We start from the raw sequence: 15,615 nt of genomic DNA, 5'->3' as shown, positions 1-15,615 counted from the left end.
TGCAATAACCAAAGATTCTGCCACTCTGATGTATGTCTATGGCGATTGCATCATTCCAATATCCTCCACTGTGAATTAGACTGTGGGACAGAGCAAGCGTGTGTGTGTGTGTGTGTGTGTGTGTGTGTGTGTGTGTGTGTGTGTGTGTGTGAATGAGAGAGAGACAGAGAGAGAGGTGCTTAATTAGACAGAGGAGTTAATTAGGGGTGTGTGTAGAAGCCGTGTCAGAGTCAGGAGCTGCCCAGAGGGTAGACAGAGGCAGTAGCAGCCTTATTGACTGTCTGGCCACATTCGACCCCAGATAGAATTACACAGTCCCAAACACACGCACACAAAGCGCAGCCCTACGCATACATATGCACACGCCCACGCAGTGTCTCTCTCTCACACACACACACACACACAAACATACAAAACACTCACTGTAATACACAGTCGCACACAAACCATACAGACATAAACTCAGACAACCTGCAGAACCCAAGAGGCAGCATGATGTTGTTGTGAACGTGACCCTGTGACCCTCGCCAAATCAACAACCCTCCTCAGATTGCCCCTGCAGCCATCACAACAACCATAACAGCTGACACGTCTGCCCTGACACAATTAGCAAAGCACATCCATATTGGAAAAAAGACAGGAGGCAGAGGGAGGGAAGGGGGGGTAAGAGAGCATAAAAGAGAATGAGCAAGAAATAGGTAGAAAGAGAAGAAAAGAGAGAAGAGAGAGACATGACAGCAAAAAAAAGCAAGAGGGAGCGAGAATTGAAATGACAATGGGTAGTCTCCTTCAGTGAGGCGGCAGCCTCGGGGAGCAAGAGTGTGGTGTGAATACCAAGGAGCAGGATGACTAGGTGAAATCCTTGACTGGATAACCTTACCAGCTCCTCTAGCCACAGTCTTAGCATGGAGCAGTTCCCCAGGGAGAGGGAGTGGGAGAGGGAGATAGATCGGGAGGGAAGGAGGGACAGTGGGAAGGAGAGAGAACACAAGGGCGCTACAAGGTAAAATGAATAAGCTGTCCATCTGCGTGTTAAGAGGGAGCAGAGACACACGGACGAATTTTATTGCCAGTATTTCCTTGATATTCTATTTGTTGAGATGGGCTCATAAAACAACAGGGTAAATGATGGTCCCCTCTCTGTACCCTCTACTTTCCCCTCCATCCTTCTGTTTGCCTTAAATCCACCATCTCCATCCACCAGGTCCACTGTTGGGAAGTTAACGTGATGATAAACCCCTATAAAACTACCACCCTCCTCCCTAATAAAAATCATTAAAACACAGCAGCAAAATGCATGGAGGTGGACAGCCAGGACAACTTGTTGCACACTCAAACTTTGTACTCAAACCTGCTGCTGGGTCTTACTCTGACAGTTATTATGTTATGGCAGGTTTACTTTTTGATACCTAACTTTCGCCCTAAGGTATCTGCTATTCTCCCATCTCTCCCTCTCCCCAACATTTCCACCAATCAATATCTGTGGCATCGCACAATACCAGCCCTCTCTTACTTCATCCCCTTCACATGCTGTCCCTCCATCCATTCCTCCACTCACGATGGTGAGTCATCTAGTCTAGCCTAGTGTTGTTTATTTATATAGTCAAGTCTCAAAGGGCTTTACATTAGGGCTGAACCATTTTGAAAAAATATGTAATTGCGATTATTTTGACTGATATTGCAATTGCGATATGATTTGCGATATTCCTCGATTTCCTCAGGAGGAAAGTTTTTCCAAAAAACAGCTCTGCAATACTTATTTCTAGTAACTTTTAAAAAGGCTATCTGAAAATAAAGAAATAATGACTTAGGTGCTGTTTCTCATTAATAATAATACAATAACAATAATAATATTTCCGTCTTCGAATTACAGTGTTTTATGTAGTTGTATTTTCCTTCCAACTAACTGCACTGATATTGTCTGGTTTCTAGTCATTTATTTTTTGGGTGCACTGGTCCTTTTTAAGAGCTAAGTGTGTTTTTTCTCCAAGCCCTGCTGACTGGCTTTAGCTTGAAAGGATGTTAATTATAAAGTACATACAAAAAGCCAGCACAGTACCTGTTCCATTACGGTAGGATAATGAGCCATGCAAAGAAACGTTTCAGACAAGATGCAAGCCATCCAATACGGTGAAGAATTAAGTTTAAGTTTAGCTGCAAAACAACTAGGCCTAACCTACCTTGCCATTTTAAAAATCAGCACAGACGAAAATATAATGCTGTAATAATATCAGAGAAAGATTACATAGGGACTTACAAGCATACAGGACACTGAGGCAAATAGACAAAGTATTGTCTTTACATAACTGACGGACAGAGCTGTCTGTGCTTTTTGGAAGCAGTGGCAACAAAGCTATTGACCTTTTGTTATTGACAGTCATGAAAACTAGCTTTATATAACTTTTTACACATTTATTCCTCCTTACCTTTCATTTGCTGCACATCCTCTTTTTTCTTTTCTATCTCTATCGGCACTTTACAGTCTGCCTTTCCGGGGGCAAAACGTCAGTGGAATGCTTTTAATATTGCAGACCAGAACACGTAATTACAAGATATTTAATTTAGGGCCAGAGTGACACCTCTTCACATGATCTATGCAGGTTTGTTTTTGGCTGCAGTTTGGAGCGCTACCTTGGCTGCTGTCTGCTCCTCACCGATATGAAGCCCTATCAAGACTATTTCTTGTGGTGTACTTTTTTCATACGGAGATACTCTCTTCATTCAACTTCATTCCACATTGCACAAAGTCAAAGGCTTTTCAAAATAAAAGTTCCACGGTTGATTTTTCAATGTGGAGGCAAAATAACACAATGTCGTGGTTTATTTTTTGAGGGGGACATTTTAATCATCTTTTAATATTGGAGGGGACATATCCCCCCTGTCCCCCATGCTTCCTATGCCCATGTCTTTACTCCCTATGCCCCCCTGCTTCCCCTAATTTCTGCTTCAGTTTTTGCTCATAACTTGGAACAAAACTGCTGTTTTTCATTTTGCAAATCAACAATGTACACGTTTGTTAGGTTATCGCTTCATCAATGAGGTCCGAAGTCTCCATTGTCCTCCCTCTACATCTCCCACTACAGTAACTACCACCTTTGCTCACAGTGTTTTGCTCTGAAGTCATCTACCTGCTGCCTGTTCCTCAGCTCTGTTGCTCCCTGGGCATGGGGTTGCCCAGGCACGCTGCTGCCCTTCTGTGGATGATTGACAGCACAGACAGCTGCTGACAGGCTTTGAAATACTGGTGCACACATACACACACATACACACACACCTACTAACACACTATCTTGCACATGCATTCAGAATAAAGAGTGAACAGACCGCCTATTTGAGCTCACTGTCTAAACAGCAATCCAAGTCCATTCGGTTAAATAGTGCTGTATGGACTGGGAGGCTTTTATAAATAAAATGTTGTTTCAGTAATTGCTCTCTCTAGTCAATTTGTCATTGATAACTTTAGAATTGTTGGATACACTCAATGTTTGCCTTATGTAACCCTTAATTAAAGAGATGAATCAGAGCTAAGCCCCTGCGATGGACTGCTGTCCTGCACCTTGACCTCCTCACACCACAGAAACAGGAGATAGCCTCCTGTCAAACAAGGCTTCCCTAGTGTACTTAATGTGAATTCCTGGAAGTTGAGTTCAAGCCAATTTAAAACCATGCTATTTTACATCACACATTGTATTAATCACCAAGTTCATGTTTCACGGATTTGTTTGGTTGATTTTGTTTGTCATGTCTGTCAGATTTTTAATTCAATGATTTAATTTCATGTCATTTCAGGACTTGGATTACTGGTCCTAAAATGTTTTAGAATTCTTCCAGAGAAGCCTGCTTCATTTTTTGGATGTGTGCACATTTCTTTTTTTTTTTTTTTCAAATACATTTTATGCAGTTTTTCTGAATCTCTGTTAGCTCATTAGTGTGTCTGCTACAGCTCCACCATGGATAATTTCTCCTCTATTTCTTGAAAACATATCTTTCTTTCTGAGTCTTAAAGCACACAGCATTACGGCACCACAGTCAAGATTTGTCAACAGCATGACCACCTCTTGTTTTCCTGTCGTCCTTGTGATCTGTCTCTCTCTCTCTCTGATCTGCTCTTCTGCTGTCTTCTGCGCCATCTGTTTGCATTGGAGACCGGTGTCTCCGCAGCACTCTTCATGCTTAATAATAGCACCTTGGTGGGAGCTAAAGATGAGGACAAGCAGGGCAAGCAGTTAGCAAAACGCTGGTTCAGCATGCACCAAACTAGACCAGTAAACAGGACAACTCATGTCAGCACATACTGCTGCTACCCAGTTGCAGAGTGCCAACTAGGGGGTCTTGGCAGTGATATTCCCTGTACCACAATCCACTTCTGAGATGGCCGTTTTGTGTCCCACCACTCCATTGTCCTATAAATGGATTTTCAGACAGCTATCATCATCATCAGAAGTGTGATGCTCTGGAATATAGATAGACTGACAGATATTAAGACAGGCAGACCGGTTTGAATCATGCTAAAAATTATTAGACTCTCACCCTCCTCTCCTGCTTCGCCTCTCCTTCCTCCTGCGCCAGTCCTATTTTACACTGATAGGCTAATATGCAAGTGATTAGAGACACATTTAATGAATTTTCATCTCTGTGGAAGCCTAAATGGGGGGTTCGTTTATCATAACAAATGCCCACTAAAATTCTTTCACCCTCTTGCTGTGAATTTAATATGAGTTTCGACGGCATCAGAAAAATATATTGCTGCAGTGTTTTGGCATGCTTGATATCCCCGTACCTAATGGGGTTATTTCTGCTCAAAAGAAATGTGGGCTTGTTCAGGTGAGTGCAGCAACACTGCGTATTGACACACAAATGGAAGATAAGAGTTCCCACATGGCTGCGTGTGTGTCCCTCTCGTAACAACACTTCGACAGTTGGTTGTTTGATCACCTCCAATATTTAACCGTCCTGCTGCCCCTGACAACCAGCTCCATTTCATAGTCATTAGCGGACAGCTGACATGCATCTCTATGTAGATGGGTAATTTTCCCTGCCTGATGCTCGGTCGGCAAAGCTGTATACATACGCACGCAAAAATACAGGTGCGCGCACACACACACTCACACACAAAGATAAACACACAGACGCACAATCTCCCCGCTACTTGGCTCTATTTCACCGGTAATTGGTTTCATTTAGAGGACAATGGCTGTTGGTGCTGGATAATGAAACATTAGGAATTAGCCCCTATATCCCCGCTGGCCTGCAAGCTGCCAAACCTATTTTAGCCACTTTATCCCCTCCACCACTGATTACCAATCCAAACCTATAGATTACAGCCCATAGCTGCTCCGGCACAGCTGGCCTTCCAGTCGAAACCAAACCTATTAATCTCTTCCCCTTTTTTTTCTCTGGGCTGGAACACCATATGCTCCTAGCCATACAGCAAGTCAACTATAGGTCACAGAAATTAATCTCTATTTAATGTAGCTGTAATGGTTTGGTTTATTATTTGACCTTTCTCTCCCTGTAGTGCATGTAACCTTGTTGAGAATGCAAATGTGTCTGTTGTCTTCATCTCCGTGTTACTTCATTTGGTAATCTGGCTGACCTCTGATTCTTCTCTGTGAATGGACCTAATAATAATAATTACATGTAATGTAATTGCATGTAAGTGTGCATTGTGTACTAGCTGAAGGGAAAAACTTCCCAGTGAATTCACTTATGTTTTTCCTGTCTAGTCTTTCGACACTACAAACCAGGAAATACAAACTCTAATCTGTGATGCTGCTCTATTGACAGTTCATGGGAGACTGAGTTTGTGCTCTCATACAGTGTTTATCCGGATGTTTACATGCAAATGAGATTAATATAATTATAGTGCTATCAGTTTAGGACAGGGAAAATGTATGCTTATCACATCAAAATCCTTTTACTTACTGACACAGTCACCTTTTTCATCTTTTCCGAATTACCCAGGCAGTAGTAAATGTTGGTTAATACACGCCAAATTGGGCCTAGGGCACAGGAATCAACACTGAAATTCAGCCGTGTTCTATTATAATTAATCTTGTTGCTCTCTGTGCAGGCAGAGGTGATGTTGGAAACGCAGATTTTTTTCACTAGCTAATTAGTTCCTCTCCACCTCTATCTTTGAGTATTTAACCTTGTACCCTTCCTCCAACAAAAGCTCCTGTTAGACTCACTGGTGTAATTTGGATATTGGTTCAAAGAGTTACTTGGTCAAAACAGGCCTTAATGATTCTAACTCTGCACTGTATGTCTGTGCTTGTGTGTTGCAGGGACGTAGGCCGGGCTACTTCTCCTTCCTGGATCCCTTCTCCCCTGGAGTTTGGCTCTTCATGCTTCTGGCCTACTTGGCTGTCAGCTGTGTCCTCTTTCTGGTGGCCAGGTAGAGATTTCACCATTAAAACACACTGCATGCAGAAGAGAGAGAAAAGAGGGAGAGGAAAAGAAAGGGATTGGAAAAGAAGAGAGAGAAAACAAGCGAAAGTGCGTCGGGGGTTAGAGGGAGGAAGAAACGGGTGTCTAGTTGTTTGTCCTCTACTCTCCAGTCTCTCCAGTTGATCTTCTCCATCTCACTGAAAGAGACGTTCGCCTCCCGGTGGCGGGTCTCCAGCACCACACTGACACCTGCTGGTCAGGCAGGGACTGCCTGACTGCTGTTGCAAATCATCACTGAAACAGCACCATTATGACTATACACTGTAGCTGCTGAGGGAATTTTACCTACAATGCAAAGTACATACCTTATGTAACACCTGCTGGGACCAAATTAACATATGATACCCCAGACAGCAAGATGTATCACATCTCAAACAAGATGTTCTTTGGGCAGTATAATTGCCACGTCTACGACATCTACAGAAGTGGAGTGATGTGATTTGTGAATGTCAATTACTCTGTCTACGGTCTCTTTCATTTGCTGTGTTGTGTTGTGTTGATTTTGTTCCATTGCTCCTTTTGCAACCTGAGTGGGTGGTACCTTGAATTTCTTTTCCTATACCATTCTTAAACTCTCTCTCACTCTCGTTTTCTGTGTAGCTTTCTGCTTATTTGTAGCTGATCCGTATGAAATCTTCCTCCTGTTTTCAGGCTGGGAGCCCAGTGTTACCACAATATAGCACATAAACACACAGTTGTCATACAGCTTAACAGTTCGTCTTCATACAGCAACATTTGAACATGCCAATTAGTTTGCCTTCACTCACAGTGTGTATGTAGACAGCACATGGGGAATAGAAAGCAGTTCGGTCCCTTCCCCAGAGAGCCAAGGTGACTTTGTGCTCACTTGACTGCTATAGTTGTTTTGCTCCTTGTTTTTCTCTCCCCTTCCTTTCTCCACTTCACTTGCTCCCTGTCCCTTGAGTTTTCCTCTCGTCACAATCCGCATCTCAATTTTCATTCCCGCTCTTGTTTGCCGTACCCCCTCCTATTAAACTCCTCTAACTCTCTCACCCCATTGTCTCGTTCTCCCCAGATTGACACCTTATGAGTGGTACAACCCACACCCCTGTCTGAAGGGTCGCTGTAACCTGCTGATCAACCAGTACTCACTCGGCAACAGTTTCTGGTTCCCTGTCGGAGGCTTCATGCAGCAAGGTTCAACCATCGCTCCCAGGGCGCTGTCCACACGCTGTGTCAGCGGAGTGTGGTTAGTATTGACAACAGACACACACACAAACATGTACGCATAAGAACGCTACTGCACATGAGCATATCTACAAACAGACAAAAGCACATACAAAAATGTGCACACCATGCTTGTACCTCCACCCCTTCCCAACACACACAGACTCACACACACAAGCAAAATTTGCACACCATGCTTGTAACCCCCACCACACACACACACACTTACACACACACAAACGCATGTATTTATTGTAATTGGTGGCTCCATCAGGGGATGTAATTCATGTGGTGTTGAGGCTTCATTCCCGATTTCATAAACATCAAGGTTGATTTGATTATGTGTTTGGTCTCTCCAAATATGTATCCAGTTGGACTGCTGGGGTGAAGGTGGCGTGTGTGTGTGTGTGTGTGTGTGTGTGTGAGAGAGAGAGAGAGAGAGAGAGAGAGAGAGAGAGATAGAGAGAGAAAGAGAGAGAGGTTGTCTGTCTTTGCCTGCCAGTGTTCTTTGCAGTTGAAAGTACACTCAGATCTTCATTTCGTCCAGCTGAGCATTGTTACCATTATCCATCCATCCATTCATCCATCCATCCCATCACCCATTGAAAATCCTGCAGCATCTTCTCCTGTCAGGTGTGCATTCATTTTAATCTTCACTTCCTATACGTCCACCTAATCTATCTTCATCTACCATCCTACCTATTTGCATAGCTGAATACTTTATGTTCCCGCCCCATAACCGCTATGCCCGTCCCCTGTCTCCTCAGGTGGGCCTTCACATTAATCATCATCTCCTCCTACACTGCCAACCTGGCAGCCTTCCTAACAGTCCAGAGGATGGAGGTGCCTATAGAGTCAGTGGATGACCTTGCAGACCAGACCGCTATCGAGTACGGCACCATGCACGGGGGATCCACCATGACTTTCTTCCAGGTCAGAGGTTACATACATGCATTCCAAATAGATGAACATATGATATATATATGCTATGAGAACACATACTTATGCACACACACCCACACACAGGCTCACCTCAGAGCCCTCCACAATCAATAGGTCATCAGCGATGTTATCCTCCCCGTCACCTTCCTGTCCTTCCTGTCCTCCTCCTCCAACCACAGCTTTTATCTGTTTCCTGTCTGTTCCTCAACACCAGCGCTCAATATCCTTCCTCTCAGGCAGATGGACCACCAGTCAGCTCTGGTCCCTAGGAGAGACGCATACTATCCTCCTTTCATCCTCGCTGATCCTCTCTGCATTTGACCTCAGTGAGAGAGAAAGAGAGAGAGAGAGAGTTACAGGGGGGGGACACAGTGAAAGATGATTTAGAGGGAAGGAAAGAGAGACATTACCCTGTCCTCCCTTCCTCTTTTATGTCCACTGGACCTTGAATAATCTTGGGGAAGGCAGGGCGGGAGAGAGTAAAGGACAGATGGGGATGGTTAAGTGAAGATTCTATTGTGGACTCGAAGCTACTCGCATAGAACAAAAAAACTAGCTAAAAAAACAAACAAAAAGAAAAAAAAGATTTACATTTAACTTCAGCACACTTTTCAGAAAATCAGCGTTTGAATAAATCCATCAGTTGACAAAATGAAAAAGAAAAACAAACATATGAAACCAATCTCCCGAACCGCAAGATTGGAAAAGATGTATTTGGGGACTCTTTTGTTTACCGTCTCCCCCTATCTGACTGTCTCTGTTCCTCCTGATCACAGAACTCCCGCTACCAGACCTACCAGCGGATGTGGAACTTCATGCACTCAAAGCAGCCCAGCGTGTTTGTGAAGAGTACAGAGGAGGGCATCGCCCGCGTCCTCAACTCCAATTACGCCTACTTGCTGGAGAGCACCATGAATGAGTACTACCGGCAGAGGAACTGTAACCTGACTCAGATAGGAGGACTGCTGGACACCAAGGGCTACGGCATCGGCATGCCACTGGGTGAGTGGAGAAGGGGGTTGCTCTTTGTGTTTATTGATAATAATCCCCATTAGCTGCACACAAGGGTGTCAGTTATTCCTCCTATGGTCCCACTAAAACACAATATGCATCCAAATGCACAAAGTTTAAAACCAGGATACTGTAAATTCAAAAATTAGGACCACAAGACAAGCAGAAATATTAATAAGTTAAGTCACATTTGTGCAGTAAACGATGATTCTTACATACCAAAAGGCTAAGGGACAAGCTCAAACACCCAAAAGTATGAATGAAATACATACTTTATGAAGGGGGTTGATGGAGAGTAAGGGAGGAAAGGAGGGGATTTAGGGTGGGAGAGAAAAGAGGATTTAACGGTCATCTCACACAGGTGGGAGACCCGCTGGATATGCCAGTGGCTAAGACAGAGGAGAGGTGAGTGGAGGAGGAGGGAGAGAGGGGAGTAAGTAATACAAAGGAAGCGGAGGAGAAAGGACGAGGTGGAATATGTGATTCACACTGAAGCTGGGAAAGGGCAGTGAGGAGCAGGGATATTAGTCGGAGGATATGTAAACCTCTCTCTGGGGAGTTAGAATGAAAAGGAAGGCCTCAGAAAAGGCAAGCCACTATCAAGGAAGGAAAATGATGCAGGAAGGGAGAGACTGATGGAGAGTTACTGCTAGACCTTAATGGCTATGCTATTTTCATGCTGCGGTATGAGAAGTGAGGAAGAGAGAAAGGGAATTGGAAAAGCTTCTACCTGTTGAATGTGGAACTGTTTCTGCATGACTCCCCGGCTGCTCAGAGAGTTTAAAAGCACGGTTTGCCTTCACTTTGATCTGAGGTTCACTCAAGCTGCAGACGGGTGAAAACACATAAAATAAAATAAGATTGATTTCAACTCCTTTGATGTTTAAAGGATCTATAAACCTACTCTTTAGCAGATGATCTTCCATACTAGCTCACTGTGTTGTGACACTGCAGAAAATGTCCATCTTAATAAATCATTTCATCTTTCGTCTTAAAATCTTATTTCTTGTAAAATCAACTGAACAAGTTCTTCTAATGGAGTGAGAGAGTTTCACATTTTACCAAGTTTTTTCAAGAATTTGAAAAATTACTTCCAAAGTGGAGTGATCTGTCTTACTCAGGAAAATATCACTTGATTCAACAAAATTCTTTCACAAACAAAAGGATTTCTTTTCATCCCATTGGGGCGTTTTGTTTTCATTTATTTCTTAGGAGATTCACTTTTAAGGCCAAACACGAGATTGAATAACTTGTTAGGACATTTTTTTGCTGTGTACTTAGTGTCCTAAGCCTTTTCCCTCTCTTCCCTCTAGGGTCAGTGTACCGTGATGAGTTTGACCTGGCCATCCTCAAACTGCAGGAGGACAACCGTTTGGAGATCCTCAAGAGGAAATGGTGGGACGGTGGCAAGTGTCCAAAGGAGGAGGACCATCGTGCCAAAGGTTTGTCTCCAGTTAATCTTTATCTGCAGCTCCGTCCTTCAGCTCCATCTCAGTTTGTCTTGTGATCGTGTGTTTGGAAACACCTCGACATTTTGCCATGCTCTGCTGATTTTTGCTTTTTTTGTTCTTCCTTTTTCTACCTCTCTCTGTCATCTCTCGCTCTCTCTCTCTCCCCGTCTCGCTCTACCTATTCACGGTACCCTGTGGTGTCTCGTCTGCTCTCTCCCCTCGCTCCAGGTCTTGGCATGGAAAACATCGGCGGTATCTTTGTGGTGCTGGTGTGCGGCTTGCTGGTGGCAATCTTCATGGCGGTGCTGGAGTTTGTTTGGATGCTGAGGCAGACGCCAGGAACTGAGGTGAGAGAGGGCTATCTAACCTGCATCTGCTTTGTCTCCCTCTCCCCTCCCTGGCACCCTCCCCCTCGCGGAGCGGCTAGGCTATCCCACAATGCACGGCTTTGACAGGAAACGCTGTAGACTTCCTCTTCCTGTGGGTTTCGCGCGACACGGTGCCCCGCCTTCCCTCTCCAGCCTATGAGACGTAATCAGCACAAAACCAAAGATATACCTCACTTATACCTCACTTAGAGTATCTACATGCATTCATGGATTAGTCACTATTTACAGTAGAAGAGGATTCTTACATATATGTAGTGTAGAGCATCGAGTATAGTAGATCTTAGCAGTGGTAGGGAATAAATGCATACAGGGTGCTGATGATAAGCGCTTACTCTTAAAAAAATAACTGTTTGAATGTTTTGACTCAGCCTCAGCCCAAGTGTTACAAGTCTACAAGTCTATTTTTACTTTAAACATGCCTTATACTTGTTTCTGATGTGATTCCTTTAAAACAAACTTGTCTTTTCAAATGGACTCAGCACTGTGATTTTTATTCAATAAACTTTCAGCATGTGAAAGTCAAAAACCACGTCATGTGATTTCTTCTATCTCAAATTGACGTTTCAGTCTAACTTGTAAACTCTGTGTGTGTGTGTGTGCGTGTGCATGTGCGTGCGTGTTTCTGTGTGTGTGAGTTGTTACTGTGTACATGTGCAGCATGTGTGAACTGATACCTAATTACTGTGCATCATGTGCAGCATCATGTCTCTGAGCTGTCTTAATTGTTTCACAGTTTACATACACTACAGATAAACAGAGTTCTTATTGATCAATCAAGTAGATGTGTGGATAAGATGTGTGTGTTACGTGTCTGTATGTGTCTGTTTCACAGCAAAGTAAGTCTAAGATCCCATATGTACTATTTCTGTTGTCCTTTCTGCTGCCAGTTACTCACGCTACACCAGTTATCTTGGTTTATCCCACTGTACATTGATTGTAAATTTAACCATGAGATTTATATGTTATGTGTGTGTGATGTGTACCAGTCTGTCCCGATCAAGTCAGTCAGTCAGTGAGATGTCTGGCCTCTCTCCCTCTCTCTCCCTCTCCTCTTATCCCCCCTCTCCCCTATCTTTTTCTCCCTGTGTGTGTGCTTGCAGCAGTCAATGTGCGAGGAGATGCTGCGGGAGCTGCAGGGGATCGTCCTGTGCCGCGACAGCCTGCAGGTGAGGCGCCGGCGCGGGACCTCTATGCTGCGGCCGCGGCCTCTACCCCTGGAGGAGCGCCGGGCGCGGGCCGCCGCCGTTAGCCTCAGCAACGGCAAGCTGTGCGGGGGCACCGGACTGCCCGATCCCCTTTCCCACAGACTGGCGCAGGAGGCTGCCCTGGTGGCGAGGGGGTGCAGCCATATCCGCATTTGCCCCGAGTGCCGACGCTTCCAGGGACTGAGGATGCGTCCCCAAGGGGCCACCGGCGCCCTCCCCTCCCCCACACACAGCGAGGAAAGCATAGAGTGGGAGAAGACCACAAATAGCAGTGAACCTGAATAACGCCCACCGATGCCGTACCGACACACATATCCAGGACTCGCTTTCCCAGCAGCCGCCTCTCCACTTTACAGGGATCAAAGGTCACGGTGGTGTTTTGACTCAGCTGTTCTGAGCGTGACCTTAGAGGGCAGGACAATGCTGCGGACATCCTTACACCCCGGAGGCATCGGACAGTAGTGAGCTTTGGATTCTCCTTGGGTGATTTTTTTTCCCTGGTCATAGGAAAAACTGATGAGTCTGTCTCCTTGTGGTCTGTCCCTGTTGGCCCTCTGTCCTGTGCAGAACAGGACGGTCAAAAACAGCTACGGGGCATTTGTACTATGCAGTATTTTCAGTCATTCATCATTGTGCTGTTTCTTTTTTTTTTCTTTTTTAAATTATTTCCCTCCTCCGTTGTATTATCAGTACTGAATATTGTTATTCTATTGTTCTTTAAAAAAAAAAAAAAAAAACTTTAAACAAGTACTTTTTTTTATCTGACAACTTACTGTATGAACGTATATTGCCTCTGAGGAGCTGCAAAGTTGAACAGTCAGTCAAGGTCAATTCTTCAAATCCTTTTATTTTGAAAGTGCCAAAAACCATAAGTATGATCTTGTGGCTGAAGAAAGCACCACAGCCTTGAGAAGACAACAAAAACAACCGAACCTAGAAAACACACAGACACACGGACTTGTTTTATAGTAGTGATATTCTAATAAAAAAAAATAAAAAAAAAGATGTTTTAATTGTTGGTATCTCTGAAAGACAGCGATGCATGTCCAGAGGTGTTGGCAGTTGCTCATTGAATGATTAATTGCTGAAGTGATTTGCTGAGTAGCTGAGAGAATGATTCCCTGTTTAGAATATCTGCTCAAAAACATGGTGGCTAGAACTGCACCCAGTAACCCCCAACACACACACACACCAACACACACATCCATCTATGTCGTTCTTCCTCTGTGTCTTGACATCACTTCTTCCTCCATCTGTCCTGTACTCTTGACACCGTGATATGATCAGCATCTGTATGATTGTCTCATCACCTGTCCCAACGAAATAGTACCGTCCCTTTATAATCTCCCACTCCCAAATGTATGTACAATCTCTTGCACAGTATACGCAGTGTGTGTACTGTTTGTGAGATTGAGATCTGAGATTGGAGGTTATATTTCCCTACAGTGCTGCATTCTCTCCATCTCACCTCTTCCCACATAATCACAAAAGGATGAATTCAGGTTTCGTCAAGACTAGCCTGTCTGTGTACGAATGAAACGCAACATATATCAGAACCAAGGAAAACATGAAGTCCCTGGTGAAGTAGTAAAGGTTTTTTTTTTTTATATCAGCAGTTGTCTTGAGTTCTTTTAAATGTCAAGGCAGTTACACTTTTATTGAATGTGATGTTTTACTGTTTTACACACTACTGGAGGCGTATTTCAGTTCAAATCAGAGAGGATATTCTCCGACATTTTCACACTTTTATTTTTGCAAACCCGAGCCTAAATTAGAATATATTTAAGGACAATAATCATGTCCTTAAGTGTCTACTTTTTAGCGCACACTGATACATGTAATTGAAAGATGATTCCATCTCCTGAGGATTATTGCAGTCTTTGTGATTAAGTAGAGGTAATGAAATCAAATGCATTTCAATTTGGATGGTATTTATGGAAAGAATAATTGGTTTTTATTTAAGTTGTTCAAGTGACACATTTCTTCATTATTCCACACCATACCTTCATCCATCAGTGAAATAGTATGAACAAAACACCAGCAACAGGATACTTAGGATCTAATTTGGGTTTTTTTGCATTGACTGTGACAAATGAATTAATGTCTGAAGGTTTTATTGTATGGTAGCCTGAATGTTGTACAGTGACAGTCAGCGGTCACCCACCTGTCTTCACTGCTTCTTGTTCGGCTCTGATGTGTCTATCATTTTAAATCTGCCCACAAGATTCCGTCACTCACCATACCTCCAAACTGGGCCACCAACTAAACACAGCTTGAAGGTACCAAGTGATGTATGTCTCTTGTACTTTTATTAGCCATGCTCACTTCTTATCATCATTTCACCAGCAGGTTATTATGGTTGAACATGCTCTGAATATGCTCTTTGAAAGTAGCAACCTGAGAAAAAGGGGTGAATTTCTAATGGAGGTGTCCATTGTTATGAGATATCCAACCGATCTCTCTGCAGTCATTCACCATGTTTATATGTAGCTCTATGTTCTAAAGTCCATGTAGAATGATAGCAATTTATAGTCTTTGATCTCAGGCACTCACTGTCTCATATTGTGCATGTGTAACTGGTCGCACTGTTCCCTAGTTGTTGAAGCATTTTACCATCAGGTTTGCCGTTCCATATGCACAATACTCTTTCCCAGAGATGTGTTCACCCAACCTGTTACTGTACGATGTGAATACCGATTATTACATTAATGGTGATGATGGGTATTCTGTTTGAGAAGCTGGTAAACCTGCTGCTTCAGCTGTTGACAGACTTGAATCAAACTGCAGCATTTTCAGAGTTTTCAATGAATTGATGGTTTTGAACATTTGGTTTGACCTACAGTACCTGGAATTACAGAAGGGTGGAATTTCTACTTATTTCCACTCTTCTAAGGTCAATTCAATCAGTAGTCACAGAAAGGTATTGCAGGACTTTGAAATGGCGGTTTGACTCAGTCTTCAGTGTCTGAACTCTCACAA

General features: G+C 43.6%; 1 protein-coding gene across 1 annotated transcript in view; it reads left to right on the top strand.

Moving 5' to 3' along the window:
• Positions 1–12,949, top strand: part of grik4 (glutamate receptor, ionotropic, kainate 4) — a gene marked incomplete at its 5' end in the record, with an annotated part of 106,900 nt that extends 93,951 nt beyond the window's left edge. Inside the window, 7 exon segments of the mRNA XM_071520537.1 lie at positions 6,288–6,397; positions 7,487–7,660; positions 8,406–8,571; positions 9,357–9,582; positions 10,905–11,033; positions 11,271–11,389; positions 12,532–12,949. Of these exon segments, the coding sequence (XP_071376638.1) occupies positions 6,288–6,397; positions 7,487–7,660; positions 8,406–8,571; positions 9,357–9,582; positions 10,905–11,033; positions 11,271–11,389; positions 12,532–12,921 (1,314 nt within the window).
• Positions 12,950–15,615: the final 2,666 nt, after the last annotated feature.

The sequence above is a fragment of the Centroberyx affinis genome, unplaced genomic scaffold, assembly GCF_046629955.1.
Source record: "Centroberyx affinis isolate AG114_WGS23_722 - 3 ecotype Tasmania unplaced genomic scaffold, CSIRO-AGI_Caff_v1 ptg000807l_1, whole genome shotgun sequence".
In the NCBI taxonomy this organism is placed as follows: domain Eukaryota; kingdom Metazoa; phylum Chordata; class Actinopteri; order Beryciformes; family Berycidae; genus Centroberyx; species Centroberyx affinis.
This window is presented reverse-complemented; position numbering and strand designations above follow the sequence as displayed.